Genomic DNA, 17104 nt, shown 5'->3' with positions numbered 1-17104 from the left:
AACGAGTACTAAATTTGTCAAAATTCAGTAGTAATTATAATAATAAGCTCTAAGCTCCGTAAAATTTTACACGGTAAACAACAACAAATGATTGCTAAGGATAAATAAAAGTATTTTATTTGTTGGCTTACAGAGAAAATTTTTTTATAGACATATAAATTTTTGACCCTTAAACAATATAAGATTGTAAAAAATAAATAAAAGTAATCTTTTTTTGTTGTTTACAGCATAAAAAGTTTACTCAGTAAAATACTGAGTACCAATAAAACACGGCTAATAATAGTAATAATAATTATAAATTCTTTTTTGCAGCACTGCTGCAGGCCTGCATTTATGAACTCGCCCTTTGATAGTCTGTAAGTGTATCAGTATATCGTCTGTCCGTCTGTATGAAGAGCTACAGAACAGCCTAAACAAAAATGGGTTTTTGGCCACTCTCCAGAGGGGTTCTTCGTTTGATCCATTACTTTTGGGACACCCTGTATAAGTTTTTTGGTAATTGCTTTTTAAAGATTTCGATGAAATTTTGAGGGTTTTTTCCTCTAGGCAAATACAACATTTTGGAAGTACATATTTGCTCTTACATTAGTTTTTTTTTTGCGGAGACAGATTCAACGATTTCAATAAAATTTTGAGGGATGGTTCCATTTTTTACGCATTGTTCTTTTTCTTTTTGTTACAATAACTAAACAAAATTTTTTAGATCATGACTTTTTTGATCATGTATTGAAACCTTTAAGTAACTTGTAAATTTGGTATCACACATTATCTTTGTTTTACGTTTTTCTTTTGTTTTAATGCGACTATTGTTAACGTATAAAAATAAAATAACTCACAACAAGCAACACCATTGACCTAATGTCAATCTTATAAAACATATATACCTAAGTAAAAAAAAAAGAAAGAAGTAAAGCATCAACTGATACAAAATAAAACAGAGACAGGGATAAAAAATAGTATTTCTTCATACTAAGCTTTGCCGACAAGACTAAACTTGAAAAAAAGATTAACTCTATGTACACCATCCAAAACTTTCTGACCCGTAAATTAAAATTTGAACAAAAATGGATCTCATTGCTGTAGGCATTAATGCAGATTCCTGTAACCCTTCTATCCATTGCTGATCGTCGTATGTGTATTCAAACGTAAATAAACTGAATTATAAAGTGGGAATGTGGTGTTTTGTAACCCGCGAAAAAACTGGTCATTGCAAACTCAAACCCACTCAAAAAAATTGCTGTTTACATTTGACTTTTTTCACTGAAAGTTAAAAATTTAAAGATTCCGAGCAAAGCTCGGTCACCCAGGTACTATTATTTGAATATAAGCCAAAAATAAAATTTTGAAAAAAATAATTTTTGGATTTAAAAAAAATTTGAATTTACTTTTGAAAAATCGAATTTCAAAAAAGAGGCAAAAAATAACAGTTCCACTGTTCATTTTCTTCGCAATAAAAATTCCCTGAGTCATTTATAATAAAATATTTATGGCGTTTTTAATTGGCAATCCGGAATTGTTCTTCGGTTCGGAATCCCAATTAAACAATTTTTTTTTATTCCGAAGAATCTGAAGTTTGGTGTGAATGTATTGGTTGAGTTTGAGTGTCATATACATATATGTGTATTCGCGGCAAATTTCATTTCATCAACTGTGACATCTGACATTTAAATCTATGAATGTGTGAGTGATTCTGATTCTGTTTTTAAAACCAGAAGAGAAATTCTCTTTTTTTCAGAATCAGAACTGTCAGTTTTGCACAAATGAACGCATTCATATTGCTTTTTTTTGCTTCCAGATTGCCAATTAAAAACGCCATTAATACAGGGTATCCAAAGGGTGAGCTACGCTCCTGACCAGTTCTATAAGTTTCCTAAATAACCCACAGTTAAAAGTATGGCGTTTCCTCATTAGAAAGACCCACTATTTGTAAACAAAAAAATAAATTTTGCTTTTTTGCATGTTTAATCTGCTGCAGTCTATTTTATTTGTTCATTTAAATTATTTTGCATAAAAAACTGCTAAGTTTGTCAGATCTCTATACTCTTTGACTGAAAAATAATCTTCCTCCATTTTCAGATTTAAAATGGATCCAATAAAACGATCACCAAACGTTGATGACAAGATCATCTTTCAAACCCATAAACACTCTGCACTTGTCTCCAAGAAACTTCAGAGTTTCTATCAAGAAAATGAGTTATTCGACACTGTGATCATTGCAGGAAGCGATCATGTCAATATCCATGCTCATAGTGTTGTCTTGTGCTCATTGAGTGAGTACTTCTTGCAAATATTCCGTAGGACTAAAAGAACTTCAAAGGAAAACATTGTTGAAATTAAAGAAATCAATGCTTCAACATTGAAACTTGTTATTGATTTCATGTATTCGGGTGCGATTGAATTAGATTTACGAACTGTTGAGCAATTTTTGCGAGCTGCATCGTTTCTAAAGTTGAACACTTTAGTTGATGGTTGCTGTGAATTGATTGAGAAAAATATCGATTTCAACAACTCTTTACATTGGTTCCGTTTGGCTAAGGAACTGAGCCTAAGTAGTCTGAAAAACAAGTCTTTGGAATGTACTTACATTCACTTTGAGAAAATATCAAAGGAGAAAGAGTTTATGATGTTGAATGAAAATGAATTGAAGGATTTGTTCAACGATAATCCCCATGGAGACTTCGAAGAAGAAGTCTTCCTGTCCATGGTAGCATGGATAAATTATGATAAACCTAAACGTGAACTTTTAGTTTTCGAGCTTCTGTCAAAAGTTCGTTTTTGGGTATTAACGCCCAAGTTCATTGTTGAAAACAGACATTCAGTTTGTAAGACTGTCGAAAGCTACGAATTAATTTGCGGTTGGCTTCAATGGCATTTGTCACCGGAAACTCGGTCAAACAACTATTCCAATTGTACTTTCAAGCCAAGGCAGAAGCCTAAGCTTGCAGTTGTAGACAGCTTTTTTTCCCATACACATAAACATCGGAGTATTAAAATTCGAACTTTTAACCCAAAAAGAAATTCATGGGCAGAAGAAATTGAAAAATATATCGATTCTAAAAAACAGGATTTTTCAGCAATTGAGATAGACAGAAAGCTAATTATGGTTGGAGGGAAGGATAATGGTGGATGGAGCAATAGCGTGGAGTATTTCAATTTGGATACTTTTGTGTGGGGTAGTTTACCTCCAATGATAAATTCACCCAAACAGTGTTGCCAATTAGTGGATTTGAAAGGACATTTGTGTGTGTTTGCTGATGGCGAAGATACTGACTCGTATTCAATGGAGATATATAACTTTTCAACATGCAAATGGCAGGATATATACCCGCTTTCTGAACCAAGCATAAACAGCCAAATAGCTGCCCACAATGGGGTATTATACATTCTTGATTTTTATAACGGCTTGTTGCAAACTTATGAGGTCTCAACAAATAAATGGACCTCGAGAACTATTAAGAAAAATTCATTGACAAATTTTGGCCTTGCTGCAATCGATGGATTCTTGTACGTCATCGGTGGCGGTCGTTATGATAACGACGAATGCGAAGAATCCGATGAAAATCATGAAGATAACGACGATGAAGACAGTGATGATGAAAATAACGAAACAGGCTATAGAAAAATTGTTCAACGCTACGATTTAACAAATGATTGCTGGTGTGAAATGGCATCATTACCATATTTACAATTGGATCCATTTATTAAAACCAAAGTTCTTGAAAATAAAATTATAGCATGCGATACCTACAATGTTTTCGAATATGACCTAGGACTGGACATATGGACTTGTTTAACATCAATGCCACAATTTTGTTTGAACAATTCATGTGATATTTATAATTTTTACCGTTAAAAAAAAAAACGTTATTTTTCTCCTATGTAATATTTTTAAGTTTTGTAATTAAAAGCTTTTATACTTTGTAAAATTGTGGACTTTGACTAATAATATTATTTAATACATTTTCTAGGAACATATATCGGGGGTACAAAGTCAAAACCATGAATCTGCAAAATTGTAGTTTGCAGAAAAACAGATACTCGTGCAACTAAATTGATAGTTTAGGCTTCTAGGCAACATATAGAATATTGGGAGGGATTGATGACAAGTAAAATGACGCATTAAAGTGAAAATGTCCAAAAATGTAGATTCGTGATTCGTGGCGTTGTGTCGAGGATATATAATAGTGTGGAGAAACAATCGGTCCTAGCGAGATATCCGTCAGAGTGGAAATTTTTCCGATTTCTTACACACACCCCAAAGTATTTTACGTATAAAATCGTAGAGTTTTCCGCTTCGCTGGGGCCGAATATGAAAATAGGTTCCACAAAATTTGTCACCCCATGATGAGCGATTTGATTTGTGTTTATCCTACTTGGACATTTTTAGGATTGCATCTTATTTCGTTTTTCTTCATTCTACTGGCAGAACCCTTTTAGTGCTTATTTTTTCACTTTTTCTAATTTTGCATTCCTTCCCGCCACAAAAGGGTTTTATTGCGAAGTAATTTTAGTACTTCGAAATACTCCGGATTTACTCGATCTTTTTAGTCAGATCTACACCTACGTATTTGCACATGGGCTTCCACGGTTAGGATACTCACATACATTCACAAGAAGAGATCGCTCCTTTTTCAATTTCCTAAATAGCTAAAAAGTACGACCTTAGTAGTTATTTAAGTAGCGACTGAAAGTGGTTGAAAGGAATTCGACAATCAAAATTAGAAAATGCGCAATTTCCGAAACGTTTAGGACTAAAAAGCAAGACTTGTTTTGTGTCTATGGTTGGCTACTTGCCAGGTTGAATCTTTCCAACTTCCATAACTCGATTTACTCGTTGAGGTAAATTTCCAGCCAGAAAATGACGGTACCTAAAATTCAGCTACGTAATCAATATTATACCACCCTTCCCCATAATCAAAGTCACCATTTTCAAGGTTTTAAAGATTTTAATTACATACTAAACAAATAAATTATAAATTAATAAATTATTAATAACAAATAATTATTTTTTAACTCCAACAAATAAATAAACATCAAATGTATGATTCCAAATGGCATCTGATATAGGATTCATAATTTTCCATCTATTAGTTTCAATATCATACTCGCTTATATTGCAATGGTCGCAAGCTACAATCTTATTTTCAAGAACTCTTGTTTTAATTGATGATAAAACTTGTGTATATGGTAGCGGTGCCATTTCACACCACAAATCATTTGCTAAATCATAGCGTTGGACAGTTTTTGATATTTTTAATCTATTACAATTTTCTTCATTATCATCTTCATCGGATTTTTCTTCATCTTCATTCGATCCTTCATGTTCACTGGATTCTTCGCAGTCGTCGTTATCATAACGACCGCCACCGATGACGTACAAAAATCCATCGACTGCAGCAAGACCAAAATCATTTAACGAATCTACCTCAATAGTTCTAGAAATCCATTTATTTGTTGAAACATCATAAGTTTGCAAGAAGCCGTTATTAAAATCTAAAATGTATAACACTCCATTGTGGGCAGCTAATTTACTAGATTTGCTTGGTTGACAAAGCGGATGAATATCCTGCCATTTACACGTTGAAAAGTTATATAACTCCATCGAATACGAGCCAGTATCTTCGCCATCAGCAAACACACACAAATGTCCTTGCAAATCTACCAATTCGCAACGTTGTTCTGGTGTGTTAATCATTGGTGGTAAATCAGTCCACTCAAACGTATCCAAGTCAACACATTCCACAGTATTTTCCCATTCATCATTATCCTTCCCTCCAACCATAATTAACTTATCATCAATTACAATTGATGAAAAATTATCTTTTGTGGTATCAAAACCTTCTTCTATTTCTTCTGACCATGAATTTGTTTTTGGATCAAAGGTTTCAATGATAATAATACGGTTAAGGATGGTAGGAGAATAAAAGCAGCTTACAATTCCAAGCTTAGGCTTCTGTCTTGGCTTGAAAGTACAATTGGAATAGTCGTTTGAACGAGTTTCCGGCGACAAATGCCATTGAAGCCAACCGCAAATTAATTCGTAGCTTTCAACAGTCTTACAAACAGAATGTCTGTTTTCAACAATGAACTTGGGCGTTAATACCCAAAAACGAACCATTGACAAAAGCTCGAAAACTAAAAGTTCTCGATTAGGTTTATCATAATTTATCCATGCTACCATGGACAGGAAGACTTCTTCTTCGAAGTCTCCATGGGGATTATCGTTGAACAACAAATCCTTCAATTCATTTTCATTCAACATCATAAACTCTTTTTCCTTTGATATTTTCTCAAAGTGAATGTAAGTACATTCCAGAGACTTGTCTTTCAGACTACTTAAGCTCAGTTCTTTAGCCAAACGGAACCAATACAAAGAGTTGCTGTAATTGATGTTTTCCTCAATCAATTCACAACAACCATCAATTAAAGTGTTCAACTTTAAAAGTGATGCAGTTCGCAAAAGTTCCTCAACATTTGCGAGACTTAATTCAATCGCACCCGTATACATGAAGTCAATTACAAGTTTCAATGTTGAAGCTTTGATTTCTTTGAGTTCAACAACATTATTCTTCGAATCTTTTTGATTGTCATGGAAAATTTGCAAAAAGTACTCACTCAATGAGCACAGGACAATTTTATGAGCATGGATATTGACGGAATCGTTTCCTGCTTTGATCACAGTGTCGAAAAATTCATTTTTTTGATAGAAAGTCTGGACTTTCTCGGAGCTTATTGCCGAGTGTTTATCGGTTTTGAAGATGATGGTATCATTAGCGTTTTGTTGTAATTGATTTGTTGACAACATTTTTTAAGTCTGGAAATGATTATGGTTTTTGTTTAAGTCAAAGAGCAAGGAGGTCTATTTAAACATAAGTTTACCTTGATTTGATTTTTATTTGAAATAACAAAGAAAGTAAATAATTTTTGATTTTGGAATTTTTGATGTTAAATAAACAGCTAGTCTTTCTAATGAGATAACGCCATTCTATTCATTGCGGTAAGTTCTAAATGTACAAAAGCTACTACAGGGTGGCTCATGGACTTGCTATGTATATAAAGTTGGGCCAAGAAAAAAATCGTTTGTTTTTGCATTATTTTGTAATATTTTCTTAGGACCAGTTGTACAAACGTGGTTCGGCCTCGGATCAGGAATTTAACTCGCCGATTTCGGCGGATTAGCAGTGGATCAACTTTGGTTCAAGGATGGATTTAGCTATTTCAGCCTATATTGACCTAGAACCTGTGCTAAAAATCAAAACTACCAGCGAATTAAGAAGATAAAAGTTGCTGAACCACGGATTAAATATTTGTACAACTGGCCCTTAGAGGATATAATAATGTATGGAGTGCTTGTGCTGTAAGTTCCGTGAGCTTTTATAGAGGGCTCTAGTTTCTTTAAGTTTTTCGATGAGTGCATGCCTCCATTTTATTTTCATTTGATGGCTGTCATCAACAAGCGTGTTTATTTACAGCTGCGGAACCGGACTCGCACTGAAAAACGAATGAGTGTCAACTAAGCGAAACAACATTCAACGATCCAAACGGGACTAAGTGCATAATTTGCCGTTATTTAGTCGTTAATTAGTTGTGGTAATTTTGATTTTGTCGTTGATTGTTTTCATATATATTTTTGATGTTTCGCTAACTTGATATCAACTTAGCGAAACAACAACTCTAATAAAGGTCTTTTTGAACACTTGAGTATGTCATAATTTGCTATTAATTAGTCGTTAATTAGTTGTGATAATTTCGATTTTGCAGCTCCATAATTTCATTTGGAAATGTGTTGTTTCGCTAACTTGATATCAACTTAGCGAAACACCATCTCTAAAAAAGGTTTTTTTGAAAAACTGAGTATGAGGGAATTTGCCGCTAATTTGTCGTTAATTAGTTGTACCAATTTAAATTTTGTCACTCACTGTTTTCATTCAAATTTTCGACATTTTCCAAATTTGACAAGAATTTACCAATTTTCGCTTAAAAAGTGGCTTAAACCTCACGCATCAAAGCGTGGCTTACACCTGAATTTGCCGTTCGGGACCCTCGATTTAATTATGCCAATTTCAATTTTATCGCTCACTGTTTTCATTAAAAAGTGTGATGTTTCGCTAACTTGACGTGTCAACTTAGCGAGGCACCCTCCAAAAAATGGCTTAAACTTAACGCATCAAAGCGTGGCTTATACCAAAATTTGCCGTTCGAGACCTTCGAATTAGCTGTGGCATTTTCAATTTTGTCGCTCACTCACATGCATATGGCGTTACAATGTATTAGGTATAGGAACAAGCACCCCATATCCACTTATATCCTCTAAGAATATTTTTAAGGATTTTTTTTTACTATTTTAGCTATTTATTAGCACTGGCGACAAGAAAATAAAGATTTTATTCAATTATTGAGTAAAAATCTTTGTCTATTTTTCGATTAGTGTGTTAGCATCATGCACTGAGGCGTATACGTGCTTTTTTGTATTATTTTTTTTCCTTTAATTTGAACAAGGAAAATTTATGTATTTGTAAATTAGTCTAATGTCGTTTTCGATTGGACGTCTACCCAATTAACAATTTCGATGTTATAACAATGGTGAGAAGCTTCTCGTCATGACTAATTTCACACCTAAAAGACTCATATAACCCTGATTAGGATCAAAAAGGCCCCCTTTTTTCACTCCTATTAAACCTATGAGAAGTACAATGAAATACTCCTGTAAAGTTTCTCATCAGTGAAAAAAAACGCTACCGACAGTACTTTTTGCATGAATACCCCTTCTGAAATGATTTTTGCGATCCGCTTCTATGCCTACGCCACACCAATCTGTTTCCTGCTTAACTAAAAATGTTGTATTTACGAACGCTTTCAATTACACCTAGCGACATCTGTTGCCGAATAGTTTCTCTCAACTTTACACTTTTTTCAACAATTTTTTGACTCACAACCATCTTCACGCCATTTGTCCTCTCTTTCCGGTTCAAATTTTGACAGAACAACAGCTAAAAAATGGTACGAAAAAATAAATCGAAAAATATTGAATAAAATCTCAAAAATTCTGTGTTAATCATGTTAAATTTTATCAAATTCAATTTTTTAATAGATAAAACTATTAAACTTTTATCATTTAACAATGAGTGATTTTGATTTTATGTGATAGATTATTAACAAAAAAAAAAAAAATAAAAAGTGACTATGAATTGAAAGTAATTCTTTTATTTTTACTTTGAATTATTAGGCCAAGCGTACAAAGAAGGTTGGAATCGTAGGTAAATATGGTACCCGTTATGGTGCTTCCCTGCGTAAAATGGTGAAGAAAATGGAAATCACCCAGCATTCCAAATATACCTGCACTTTCTGTGGCAAGGTAAGTTTGCTTTTTTTTGTGTTTGAATGAAAATGGTCCACCTCAGACTTTAATGAATGTTTTCTTTGTTATCTAGGATGCCATGAAACGTGCCTGCGTCGGTATCTGGTCATGCAAACGTTGCAAGCGTGTTGTGGCTGGTGGTGCTTGGGTGTACTCAACAACCGCTGCTGCTTCTGTCAGGTCTGCTGTGAGGCGTCTCCGTGAAACCAAGGAACAATAAACAACTACTGTTCGCTTGTTACCGTTTTACTAGGATTAGTATTTTTTCAATGGAAAAATGTGTTGCCTGAAACTGTTCTCACCAGACAGAAATGTGAAAAAAAATAATAAATTTTTTTAAAAAGAATTTTAAGTGAATTGTGTTTTTGTGGGAAATGATTTTCAAAGCCTCTGTCCCATCCAAATCCAAAAAAGTTCTAGTATTTATATTTAATCATTTTTTCAAAAAGTGTTTAATCATTTGTTGATTTGCCCTTTTATTGATCTTGCCAACAGTGCGATAGTGTTTTGAACGTTCATTGCTTTGAAACTAAATGTTCAAAAGTGTGCAAATTAGGAAGAATCAATAACTACAGTTTTTCCATATTATTAACTATTGTTTCCAGTTTATTTTGTTAGAGAACCAATGTACTTTCTGAAAACTTGGTAAGTCTTACGGCCGATTTCTTCACAGAGTCCTAGCGCTAGTACCGGTCCTAGTCCTAAAGTTAGTACTCAAATCGGTATCAACTCATTTCTTCACTCAAGTCCTAAGCCCTAGAACTGTCAATTTAGGACCGAGTACTAGTTAGGACTCGGTACTAGCTAGCTCCTCAAAATCAGCTAGGACCTAGTTATTATACCAATCGTTAGTACTCAAATCGGTACCAAGTGATTTCTTCACAAAAGTCCTAATTGTCAATTTGTCAAATTGGTACCGAGTATTAGTTAGGACTCGGTATAAGTTAGGACCTGAAAATCGGTAGTCTAGCGGTTAGTACTTAAATAAAAGCAATGGATTTCAGTCTTTTTAAAAGATATCTGACAGTTTTTTTTAATTTCTTGTTGTTTCTCTTGAAAAGTGCGTTTTTGTTGATTTAAAAGATTTTTTTTTTAAATTTACAAAAAACACCTAAAATGAGGAATGCAATGCCGGAACCGAAGAATGTACAAAAGAACACATCTCAATGTAGGTTAGGTTAGGTAGAAATGGCTGTCAGGAAAACAACTGACACACTTAGACCATTTATTGGTCCGTTGTGATACCATGATTTTGTGAGGAAATTCCTCACTAATTAAACCAGTTGGAGCTTTTAATAAAGCGGTGAAGGTTGAAGATGTCAGTATTGATTAGTTCACTAGTATCTTCTAAGAAATATTTTTCCAGGTACTTTTTACGTCTACTGGAAAGGGCAGGACATGAGCAGAGAAGATGTTGGATTGTTTCTTCTTCTTCCTCATCAAGGCAACTTCTACAGAAGTCGTTAGAGATTACGCCAAGTCTTATGGCGTGTCTACCTATGAGACAGTGTCCTGTTAAGACACCTATTACAGAACTGATATGCAATCTGCTTAGAGACAACAAATTTTTTTCAATGTAGGTAGAAGTACCAAAAAGATATAGCGACTTTTTTCGATATTAGTAAAAAAAAAGACCATAACTGGACTGCATTTTTTTAAATTATTTTTTTACTAACATATATTTTTTACATACACTTAGGTGCAAAACTGTCCCAAGCAATAGGTATTTTGCTTTGACACTTGATATTATTTTTGTTTTAGAATTTTGGGAATTAAGACCGTTATTATCTTAAAGGTCACCAATAAGACAATTACAAATGACAAACAGATAACCGTTATCGGCAAAGTTCGAGGAAAAAAGAAACGATTTCATTGGGACAGTTTTGCAACGACCCAGAAAAGAAGAATGTTTTGGTTTATAACTGTTTACTACTTCACTAAAACTGGTTGCTTACCATCAAATTTAGTTTATATTTACTCTGTGTAAACTAAAATTCGACTTTCAGCTGATTTATTCAATTAAATATGAATAATTGTGTAAATTAAACCATTTACAAAATCTTTAAAGAAAACGATACTAAATAAATTAAAATAAGGAGATTTCATTAGGAAAATTGCACAAATATTGAAGGTAAGCAAGAGCTCTCTACATAGAATAAGATAGAATTTTAAATATGGGCTGAAAAAGAATGTTGGAAACAGACCTAGGGTACTGAGCTCTGCAGATACTCGACTAGTTATCAGATATCTTGGTACAGAAGATGCAAATTTGGTTTCAAATGCATCAGGACTAGTTCGCAGAGACACTGATAAAGCATTAAGCAAGTAGACAGTTCAATGAGCCCAATATTCTGGGGGCCTATTACGTAAAACGATTATCGTTTGAATCGGCTCGTAATCGTTGAAAAGCGACTACGTAAAACGATTATCGTATAAAAACGATGACACGCGACTGCGTAAAACGATAATCGTTTAAGGCTGAACGATACTCGTTTTTTCAATACGACTGACATTTTGCTGTCGTGTCCCTTCAAGCAAGAAAACGGAGTTCAGAAAAGACACTCCGACCGCGAAAGACGGGGTTGCACCCACACACTTGCAACTTTTTGTATATAAACACAAAGTCGAAGGAGAAATCGTGGTGAAAAAACCAATACATATAAAATCGGCTCCGCGGTGATTCTAATTTCCATACTAATTTGAGCCGCCTTCGGATCAGTTTCTGCCTCGAAGTCGGACTCAGCTCCGCCTGAGGCGGAGCGGATTCGCACCGAGTTCGGACCTGTTTGCTTAAAGGGTTGGCTTTCGTTTTGGTTTTGTTGTAAAAAATATTTTGTGTCTACTAGTGACTCCTCTCCTCTTGAAATAATTGAAATAGAAGAAACCTTTGCTTTCGAAGGAAAATTATTAAAGTTCGACTTGAGTTTTTGACGAGATATGAACTGGACAGTTCCATTTTCTTCCATGTGTAGAGTGTCTATATTTTATCTGACAAAATAAAACGAATCCAATCATCATCTGTTCACCTATCATACTTCTTTACGAACCTATTTTACTATTGCTAGGGACAGTTTTGCACCTAAGTGAATCGGTGATTGTTAAAACAACATAAGTAACATTTTTATTTTTTTTCAGGAGAGACAAAAAACTTTGTATTTTTGACGACGCGGCCGCATTGACAATTTTAGCTTTAAATTCGGTTTAGAGGCCTTGTTGAGAGTTGAAACTAACTAAAAGTTTTAAAAAAATATCTTTATCAAAGAAAATTTAACAAAAAATAAATATTTTTTATATTTTTTTGCACTTAGTGCAATTATTTTTTTTTTGTCGTAAAAATCGAGTTTTGCTAAATTAGGGTCTATTACTGAGGGCCAAAGAAACTACACCTTTGCGTTACCAGGATGTTAAATTTGGAAGCAATAGAGTCTGTAAATGTAAACAATTGTATGCTGTCGGGTAAAGAAGAGGTGCTCAATTATTGGAAACTATTTGAATAAAGAAGCGATCGGTGTATACCATTTGAACCTAAATCGTTCAACTTGAGTCAATAGTTTCACTCGCGAGTCATAATACGGCCCTAAAAAATCAGCCAGGGGTTTCTTTTGACACCCAATAGATTGGTTATTTAAGGGATTATAACACTTTGTAGGCACGAAATCGAATGTCATAACTAATAACACAACGGATAAACATTTATTTTATTTTGGAGTTTGTTTAGTTTGATTGAGTACATCAATAGGTAACAGAATAGGCCTATGCGAGATTTTTTAATGATAAAATGACGGCGTAGTTTAGAATGATCGCAAACTCCTGTATTTTCATCGGGCGACCAACTAACTCCTTCATTTTTTATTTGATCAGGCTGAAAAAAACATAGCCCGATCAGTTAAAAAATGTTGGAGTTATAGTCTAAGAGCCGGCAGCAGATTTCTATTATATTAATAGAGCAAGGCGGTCCATTTATAACGATAGCAAACATGTGAGTCTGCGGGCTTGTATCGGCGCCGATTCTGAGAAAAAGTGCAATAACACTGCCGTTTTTTAAATGATTATGAAACCAAAAAAAAAAGTTTGGTATTACAACAGTTTATCATTCCTTGAAACCAAAAAAATTGGTTCAAGTGAGTTTACTCACTACCTTCTATCCGAAAAATACAATTGAAATGTGAAAATTCACAAGTATTTCAAATGCATATAGTAGGCAGAGATGGATTCATTTAAACTTTGATAAATTAGTATTGGTAGGTATCACGTAGGCTTTTAGAGAGACAGTAATTTTTTTGGTATCATAATCATTTGAAAAAAACTGCACTGTTATTGGACTTTCTCAGCCGGCAGATTCACATGCTTGCTATCGCTATAAATGGAACTCTATTAATATAAATCGTTTTCATCTAAAAAGTACTTCATTCCTCGACATCATGTTTCTCGAGCATTACCATCAAACCATTAGTTAAATGAAAAAATTTCAGATAGAAAAATAATATAAAAGAATTTATTTCAGTAAAACAAAAGGATCTATTCTATAAAAGAGATAATAATTTTTTTTCTCAGAAAAATGGCACATATTATTACAAAAAATGATTTTTTAAAAATCCATTTATGTAAATATACAGACAAAGGTAGGTATATATTTTAATTATAACTCATTAACAATTTAAACGATTGAATTTAAAATTTGTCTTGAGGCAGGTATTGCTTTGGGCTTATACTGTTTGCCCATTTTTTTTTTTTTATTTTAATATTTTTTTATTTTTACATAAACAAAATAAACCAAAATATAAAATTTAAGTATTAGCATTATAATCAAAAATATCAAAAGTACCCGTCCAAGCACTGTTTGATATAGGACTCAAAGTATTCCATTTGTTAGTATCAATATTATACTCGGCAATATCGATAGAATCGGAGACTATAATTTTATTTTCAAAAACTTTGGTTTTAATAACCGTAGTTGTTTGTAAGAATGGAAGCGGTGCCATTTCAGACCAAGAATTGTTAGATAAATTGTATCGTTGAACATTTTTCACATATCCCCCGTTTACAGTATGATGACCACCAAAGACGTACACAAAACCTCCCACAGCAGCAAGACCAAAATCTATTAGTGAACGATGATTAATACTTTTAAAGGTCCATTGATTTGAAGCTGCATTATAAGTTTGCAACCTGCTGTTTTCAAAGTCAAATATGTATAACACTCCATTTTGTCCAACTATTTTATTTTGTTCGTAGAGACCATAATGTTGTGGTTGTATTTCACGCCATGTGCGTGTTGAAAAGTTGTACACCTCCATGGAAACTGTACGTGAACCATAATAGTCATAGTATTGTCCGAAAACGCACAAATATCCTTTTAAATCTACCAGTTGACAGGAGATGGTTGTGCGCGACCTTGACATTGGTGGAAAATCTGACCATTTGAAAGTTTTCAAATCTAGACACTCTACGCTGTTTTGCCAATTAGAACCTTTTAACCCACCAACAACAATCAGTTTATCATCAATAACAATATTAGAAAACGAAGATTTTTTATTGGGAAGACAATTTTCTATTTCAATTGACCATGCATTTTTAAGCGAGTCAAAGGTTTCAATATTAATTTTTCGATTACCTTCATAATAACTGCGTACAACCGCAACTTTATTGGGCTTTATTCTTGGTTTTAGACAAATATTAGCATGATCTTTTGTTCGAGTTTCGGGCGACAAATGCCATTGAAGCCAACTACAAATCAATTCGTAGCTCTCGACAGTTTTACAAACTGAATGTCTATTCTCAACGATAAATTTTGGAGTGAGAACCCAATAACGAACCATTGACAAAAGCTCAAAGAACAAATGTTCGCGATTGAGTTTGTCATGATTTATCCATTTAACCATGGACAAAAAGACTTCTTCTTCGAAGTCTCCATGAGGATTGTCATTGAATAGGAGATCCTTTAATTCGTTTTCATGCAGCGTCATAATTTCTTCCTCCTTGGATAAATCCTCAAAGTTAATGTAAGTACATTCGAGTGACTTGGCCTTGAGACTCTTTAAGTTAAGTTCTTTAGCCAAACGGAACCAATACAAACAGTTGCTGTAATCGATGTTTTTCTCAATTAATTCACAGCAACCGTCAACTAAAGTGTTTAACTTTAGAAACGATGCAGTTCGCAAAAGTTCCTCTACAGTTTTGAGACTTAATTCAATCGTACCCGAATACATGAAGTCAATTACAAGTTTCAATGTTGAAGCTTCGATTTCTTTAAGTTCAACAACATTATCCTTCGAACCTGTTTGATTCCTACGGAAAAATTGCAAGAAGTACTCACTCAATGCACACAAGACAACTCTATGAGCTTGAAGCTTGGCGCAATCGCTTCCTGCTACTAGCACAGTGTCGAAAAACTCATCTTCTTGATAGAAACTCTGGAGTTTCTCGGAGATAATTGTCGAGTGTTTATCACATTTGAAGATGATCTTCTCATCGACTTTTGGTATTTGATTTATGGATGCCATATCGGATAGCCAAGTTTAAGCAAGTTATTTTTCAATTGTTAAAAGAGATTTACCAAGTGCAGAGTTTTTTCTGTAAGAAAATCTTTCTCTTTTGTTTTTTGTTAATTCCTTAATTAAAGAAAAATGCTTATTTTGCAAAAATGCAAAGCAAAACAAAATGAAAAGAAAATGTTTTGTGGTTTGTGTACATTAAATTCTTTCTAACGAGAAAACGCTCTGCGGTTAATTGAAGAAAAAGAATCAAGAATGTAAGGGCGTGTGCGTAATTTAAAATTCGTGAAGATCGGTAAATTAATGGTATTTTCGTTTGGTAAAAAAATCATTTATTTTTTGATCTAAATCTGTAAAAAAAAACAATGTTTGATCTGTTCAACTACAATAAAGTAGTCGCAACAACAGTTTTTTGACAGATTTAGATCAAAAAATAAATTGATTTTTTTTACCAAAAGAAAACACCATAAAAATCAGACGTTTGTGGTGGTTTAGCCTTGGTTCTAGTCTTTAGTTCACCGATTGCGATAGATAAGCTGCGTGGTTCAACTCTAGTTCTTGTATGTACTTTGTCTACTTTAAAATACATGAATCTTAACTACTTCAGCTATAAAAAATAGCGATTTATATGGTTAAAGAGTCTCAAAGACGATTCAAAAAAGTTATACCTGGGACACACTTCTAGTATAGATACCAAACTACGCTTAAAACCCTAGTATCCATCCACCATGGTGTACTCTGACACATGTGGTATAAATTTATATGTACCATGCCATGGTATCTATACTAGCAGTGTGTAACGGACATTAGGGAAATTATTCTTGAATAAAGCCTAGTACGCAGGGATGAGAATGCTAAGCCCGAAAAGTGAAACATATTGCCCAAAAAAACGAAGTAGATTTGGAAAATATGTAGCAGATAATGAAAAAAAAAATATACATATAAAACAAAGGAGAATGCCCAAAAATAAAAATATATTAAAAAAAAGCCCAGCACCGATTTAAATGAGGCCTACATGGCTTGAAAGCGTATCACTCGTACATAACAAATATGAACTTTTTTCTCAAAAAGCCATTCCCTTAATTGCTATAATGATTTTTAATTTAAAATTATAAAGTGTTTTTTATTGCAAAACTATTTTCATTCAGGGAAGTCAGATTAACTTGGTCTTAGTTCCATGAGCAAAGATGTGCCATCTGCCATAAAATAACCTAAAATTGTTTTTTAAATGCCGCTGTCCGCTTTATTTTAT

The 17104-nt window shown here is 33.6% G+C and overlaps 4 protein-coding genes across 4 annotated transcripts; 2 read left to right on the top strand and 2 right to left on the bottom strand.

Moving 5' to 3' along the window:
* Nucleotides 1-2083: 2083 nt before the first annotated feature.
* Nucleotides 2084-3853, top strand: LOC129914388 (kelch-like protein 4). The gene has a single exon (XM_055993648.1). It carries the CDS (start codon nucleotides 2084-2086, stop codon nucleotides 3851-3853), a length of 1770 nt encoding a protein of 589 aa, XP_055849623.1.
* Nucleotides 3854-4950: 1097 nt separating this feature from the next.
* Nucleotides 4951-6805, bottom strand: LOC129914302 (kelch-like protein 4). The gene is made up of 2 exons (XM_055993525.1): nucleotides 5106-6805; nucleotides 4951-4957 (listed from the first exon to the last, which is right to left on the bottom strand). Exons 1-2 carry the CDS (start codon nucleotides 6803-6805, stop codon nucleotides 4951-4953), a joined length of 1707 nt encoding a protein of 568 aa, XP_055849500.1.
* Nucleotides 6806-8883: 2078 nt separating this feature from the next.
* Nucleotides 8884-9710, top strand: LOC129906015 (60S ribosomal protein L37a). The gene is made up of 3 exons (XM_055981643.1): nucleotides 8884-9000; nucleotides 9227-9355; nucleotides 9432-9710. The coding sequence occupies exons 1-3, from the start codon at nucleotides 8998-9000 to the stop codon at nucleotides 9576-9578; spliced, it is 279 nt and encodes a 92-aa protein (XP_055837618.1). The 5' UTR covers nucleotides 8884-8997; the 3' UTR covers nucleotides 9579-9710.
* Nucleotides 9711-14163: 4453 nt separating this feature from the next.
* Nucleotides 14164-16089, bottom strand: LOC129914225 (kelch-like protein 12; the record flags this gene model as incomplete). Its single annotated transcript, XM_055993410.1, has 2 exons — nucleotides 14973-16089; nucleotides 14164-14828 (listed from the first exon to the last, which is right to left on the bottom strand). Coding segments are annotated over exons 1-2 (1554 nt in total), but the record flags the coding sequence as incomplete, so codon positions are not given.
* Between the last annotated feature and the right edge of the window lie 1015 nt (nucleotides 16090-17104).

This window comes from Episyrphus balteatus, chromosome 1 (assembly GCF_945859705.1).
Source record: "Episyrphus balteatus chromosome 1, idEpiBalt1.1, whole genome shotgun sequence".
Taxonomy (NCBI): Eukaryota; Metazoa; Arthropoda; class Insecta; order Diptera; family Syrphidae; genus Episyrphus; species Episyrphus balteatus.
This window is presented reverse-complemented; position numbering and strand designations above follow the sequence as displayed.